Source organism: Hibiscus syriacus, unplaced genomic scaffold (assembly GCF_006381635.1).
Source record: "Hibiscus syriacus cultivar Baekdansim isolate YM2019G1 unplaced genomic scaffold, ASM638163v2 tig00111338_pilon, whole genome shotgun sequence".
NCBI lineage: Eukaryota > Viridiplantae > Streptophyta > Magnoliopsida > Malvales > Malvaceae > Hibiscus > Hibiscus syriacus.
The window spans coordinates 2932792-2938668 of NW_024063064.1; the positions used below are offsets into that span (position 1 = coordinate 2932792).

Here is a 5877-nt window from a genome sequence, read left to right on the forward strand (position 1 = left end):
TCCCAGAATAGTCATAGCCCAATCATCCACTCGCCTGCAGTCACCGTCGTTCGTGGCGGAGTTGGCGTTTGAAAGTCCGACGAAAAGCCCCCCTCACCAAGGAAACCATTTGGTCGCCCACCTCCAACCTCGACCAACGCTCGTCGAGAGTCATCACCGCCTAGCCCAGTGGAAGCGCCATCCCAGAATAGTCATAGCCCAATCATCCACTCGCCTGCAGTCACCGTCGTTCGTGGCGGAGTGGCGTTTGAAAGTCCGACGAAAAGCCCCCATCACCATTCGATTTTTGCGATTTCCGCCTGAAACCGACGCCTTTCCGCCTCACTTCCACCGAATTTGAGCTCCTCGATCCTGTCCGACCAAAACCCAACCGGTTTGGTAAGCCACCGTCGCCGAGCGGATGAGCTTGGAAGAGGGGCGGATGAATGGTTTAGGGGTTAGGAGTTAAAATGAAGGTTTTCAAAGTTTTGAGGTTATTTCAAAAATTTTGTGTTTTCTTTTTTAAAAAATATATATTTTATGTACCACATATCACTCAATGGGAGAAACTAACATTCGTCACGGCGTGACCCATTTGAGTAATAAATGAAATGTGGGCACCAAACTAGAGCAAAAAAAACGTTTAGGCGCTAAACTAAAAAAAAAACGGGCATACGTTGGGCACCTTTTGTTTATTTAAGCCTTTAAATTATTTCAATTTAACATTCTAAATTCTTAATTTCTCAAATTTGTTACCATAACATTCTAATTTTTATTTCTTAAATTATTTCACATTAATATTCTAAATTATTATTTAAAATATTATTTTACTTCGAAACACTTGAAATTTAATTATATATTTTTTATTTTATTAATAAATTTTATTTCAATTATATAATTTGAATTTTTAAACTTTATTTGTGAATTATATATAAAACTTTAAATTTTAGAATTATATATTATATATAATGTAGTTTAAAGGAAAATAATAAAAACAAAATTATAAACCGGGTACCCAGATGTAATGGGCTAGACACGAGCTGACATTTTGATTCCCAAAAATTTCAGTATTTGAAAAATCGGACACCTAATTTTAACACCCCTAGATATACATGAATGCGATATATGTAAAAAATTATGAAATGGTTTCTGATGAAAATAGGTGTCTACATGACTACCGACGTTGCTAGCGTGGACAGCTCTGAACGTATGGAACCATTAGAGAGTGGCAACCCTTCCTGGCGAGTTTGACAAAGTCAAACAGACGCAGAGTAAAATCTAGTGCGTCTCCTAGAGCCAGTAGTCTATGGATAGCTATGAACCCTTGGATCTATGCACGTAACCATGATTGTATGCATCAGCGACGCAGCAAAGGCTAGGGTACTCTAGCAATTGTAACTTGTTCTTGGTTAATTTGGTTTAATGTTGGTTTAGACATTTCTTTGTAATTCATGCATATAGAAAAACATACTAATTTTTACAATTACTATTAGCCTGAAAAAAAGTTAAAATAAATTTAAATTAAAACAAAGGTTTAAAATTTAAAATTGAATATTCATATTCATGTCTAGACGAAAATAAGAGTCTACATAAGCTTTAATTACAGAATAATCATTATATAAATTCTTTTGAAATTTATTTATAATAGCTAGGAGGAAAGATTCACTCAGGAGAGCTTGTTGGTGATCTCCACAGATGAGATGAGTAGAGAAATAACAAAGGTTTTGAAAAAGTCTTCTCCTTTACAAGTCATGAGTCATCCTTTAATTTTTTTTAAGATTTATTCAATAGTTTTCAATATTTGGAGAAGATATCTTGAAAAATTAAAGGATTAAACAAATATTATTAGTGATTGATCTAGGGAGTTTAGTCACCATTAGTCTGATATAAATATAAGATAATATATCTTTAAAAACTCTCAATCATTGATAATAAAGCTCATACATTCTTGATATTTATGATGTTCGAATCCGGAACTTTAAGGATCAACAATAATTATTTAATCATTGATATCGTTTTATTCGTATATTAATGATTAATTTGCATGGAAATTGACGCACCATTAGTTTTGAAGGTCTACCCATGCGCCTTAGAGTTTAGACCATGTTTCAGATCTCATTTGAAACCAATTAACAAGGAATCGATGAGCATTGGTGATTGGGAGTCTAAAATTCAACCATTTCTTTTCATTTCATTCCCATGTACATATAGGTAGATCTCTTTACATCGTACAAAATATTTTAATTTTGTAATTTTTAGAATTATTAAATAAATGAAAATAAATATTAAAATTAACGGGAAGGAACCAAAGTCTTAAAAAATTAATATATATATATTTGAATAAATTAAAATATGCAAATTAATAAAAACATACAAAAAATAATGTATTTTATCAAAATATTATATTATTAAAATTTAAATTCACTTGTTAAAAAATTTATGTTTTTTAAAAAATATTTTTTAAAATCAAATATTTTCTAATTTTTTTATTTTCTGAAATTATATATATTTAATAGCATCTAATTTGTTAGTAAATTATAACATCTAATTTGTTTAAAGAAAATTATTTTTAATAGCCTTGACTTGCCTTAAGCCATGGCGTCCTTTTCTTTTTCTTATTATATTATGGATGGTAGCTAGTCAATTAGCATCCATTTTCGAAACTCGTAAGGTGTGTCCAAATACTCAGCCGTCACGAATAAGAAGGTCACAGACAATTAAGAATGCACCACATCAAAGTTGGTGTCCTCCAATCAACTACCACTCACGAGTAGTTCCACTGTATGACAATTATTTTAAAGTTAATTTAAGATGATTTTTAACTTTAAAATGTTATCATGTTAAATTTAAAAAGTTATATAAATATATAATATATTAAGTTGTAATCAATAATATTTCATTCTGGTATTTTTAAGATTTATAATTGAAAAAATTATATAATTTGTAATAATTTCAATTACAACAAAAAATATTATGAAAAAAATAATATTTTCTGTTCAACCTAAAAAGTTGCACTCTAGATAATATTTTTTCATTATAATTGTTTTCTTTTATTTTTTTAATCTTATATTAATAGTTGTATTTTAGACCCTCCGACTCCATTTACTCACTATATGTTATGATAGAAAATATATTATGATAGAAAATAACCTCATTTTAAATAATTTATCAAAAATAAAATATAAATATAGTTAATATAAAGAAATACTCCCTCCATCCCACATAAGTTATCCCTTATTGATTTTTTTTTCCATATATTTTTTAAAATTTTGACTTATTATTATTTAAATTTTATTATTGATAAAATTATGGGAAAATATTTAAGAAACCTTTAATCAATTAGTTTTGAAATATACATTTTATTAATTTTTAAAAATATTTAATATAATGATAGTGAGAGTTTAAAATTTTTACTTTAAAAAAATCAATGTATGACATATTTAGTGAGACGGATGTAATAGTATTATTAGTTATTATGATAGAAAATAAACACATTTTAAATAATTTATCAAAATAAAAAAAACACCTATAATATATGAAACACATTATATTCTAATTTGATTCATTTAATAAATAAATATAAATATGTTTTTCATTGGCTCAAGTCAAACAATGTGACAATGTCCATTTTTCTTTTTTGCAAGTTGTGTTTAATTAAATAAATAAATTTAATAATTAGCGCGTGAAATTGATTTTCAAAATAGTGATTCCTCACTTCTCCCTGGAGTTACCAAAATATACATCTATATGTGTAAATATTTAATCTGACACGCCTGTTATTCAAGCTATTTATATTTATACATAGTTAGGCCTTTCATCCAGCAACAGCAGCAGCCAAAGGTTTTCTTTTTCCCCGAAAACAAAGTTGAGCTAGAAATGGAGAATCTGACGGGATTGTTGAGAATTCATGTGCAAAGAGGGGTGAATCTTGCCGTCAGAGATGTTGTAAGCAGCGATCCTTACGTTGTTATCAAGATGGGAAAACAGGTACTTCCTGGGTTTTATCTGTTTCCCATAGATTATTGCCTTTTACTTTTCTGATCAGGAGCTGATACACGAATATTTTTAAGATACATGTATACGTTATAGATATAAAAAATTTAAATAAGGTACGTACAAATAAGATTTCAAGAAAACGAGAGCTAATAGAATAAAAATAACTTCGAAAATTTGTGGATCCGTTACTGTTTCAATTCACTAATATGTTTGGAAATTGGATTGTGTTGCAGAAATTGAAACCCGCGTGGTAAAGAGGAATGTGAATCCAGAGTGGAACGACGACTTGACTCTTTCCGTCGTAGACCCAACTCTCCCGGTTAAGCTTGTAAGTGTTTTTCATTAGTAGACCTGAGTGGTTCTCAAAATTACTATTGGAATTTTGTAAGTTCAACCCTTTATAAATAAATTCGTTTTTAATATAAAATCTTGTGAGAATTCGTCTCTGATTGTGACGATATGAACATGGGCAGGCGGTGTACGATAGAGATACATTTGTGGATGATAAGATGGGGGATGCAGAGTTCGAGATCGGGCCATTATTAAACGCAGTGAAGATGCGTCTGCAAGGTCTTCCCGATGGAACAATAATCACCAAAGTTCAGCCCAGCAGGCAGAACTGTCTGTCGCAAGAGAGTTGCATCATTTGGAGCAATGGGAAAGCTGTACAAGACATGTTCTTGAGGCTCAGAAACGTGGAGACTGGTGAAGTTGAGCTTCAGTTGGAATGGATTGATGTTCCTGGTTCTAGAGGGGTTTAATTTACCTGCTTGGAAGTTTGAGTTTCATTCTCTCTAAAATGTGTGTTTCACACACTATCGCACATGAATTTAGCTTAGATTAATTATTTTAGGGAGCCACTTTCTTTTTTGTTAATATATATTACAAACCAAAGAATTTGGTTGATAAAGGATATCATTATCCTTGGAGGTTTCAAATTCAAGTATAATTTTATAAATGTATTTGATTGTTTACTATTAAATAATTGAGAATATACTGAATAAATACTATTTATAAACCCTAAACCTATTACTATGAATTATAAAATATTTGATATGATCCAATGGGATGGTATATGTAAAAAATATTTTAAAATAAAGGGGAAATTGTTCATGATTTCTTCATTGGTTTATTTATTATTTTGGTCCCTCCTCATAATTTAATCTCAATTCAAACATCTTTCTTTTATTGTTAATTAGGTTCAATTCTCTCTCAACCAAGAACACACTTTGTCTAAAAAGTCTAATCACACTGTCAGATCGATCTATAACCTTTCAAATCAATCCTCATATATTAACTCAAAATTCAAATTATTACATCTCAAATGCTTTAATCAATCATCGTAACATTTCAACAATTAAGACAATGTGTTAGATTACTAAGATTTTTTTTTCTAAAAATGTTAATTAGATGTTTTGAATTAGGTTAGCAATTCCCTTGCCTTAACATGGTTATTCATACTAACTTATGTGTTGACATGTATGAATGATTATTTTTTCCCATATCATTGGGAGATTGAATCTTCCAAAGGATTAAACATGATATTTCTTTTCTTTTCTTTTTAATGATAAGTATTTTTGCTAACAATCTACCATAATTACAAGGTAACAATTCATATCTCTAGGAAGAATAATATTTTTTTTATTATCAAATGTGTTAAAAAATTATTTGTCTTTTAATTACATTCAAATCAATTGAAACGACAACACTAACCAGGCAACCTTAGTGGTTAAGGGGTGATTATTAACTCTAGAGGTATTGGGTTTGAGCATCAACGGTTACAGGGTATTTGAGCGTTCAGATCTTTATAACAAATACTATCACTTGTAATCACCTCTGTAACACCTAAATCCTAAGGATTCGAGCATCACATAGAATCACCGATGTAACAATCATTCTTTT

The 5877-nt window shown here is 30.0% G+C and overlaps 1 protein-coding gene across 1 annotated transcript; it reads left to right on the forward strand.

Annotated features, from left to right (window-relative positions):
- The first annotated feature begins 3796 nt into the window (after nt 1-3796).
- LOC120158956 (protein C2-DOMAIN ABA-RELATED 1-like) lies at nt 3797-4840 on the forward strand. The gene is made up of 4 exons (XM_039169666.1): nt 3797-3966; nt 4120; nt 4209-4303; nt 4449-4840. The coding sequence occupies exons 1-4, from the start codon at nt 3856-3858 to the stop codon at nt 4734-4736; spliced, it is 495 nt and encodes a 164-aa protein (XP_039025597.1). The 5' UTR covers nt 3797-3855; the 3' UTR covers nt 4737-4840.
- Nucleotides 4841-5877: the final 1037 nt, after the last annotated feature.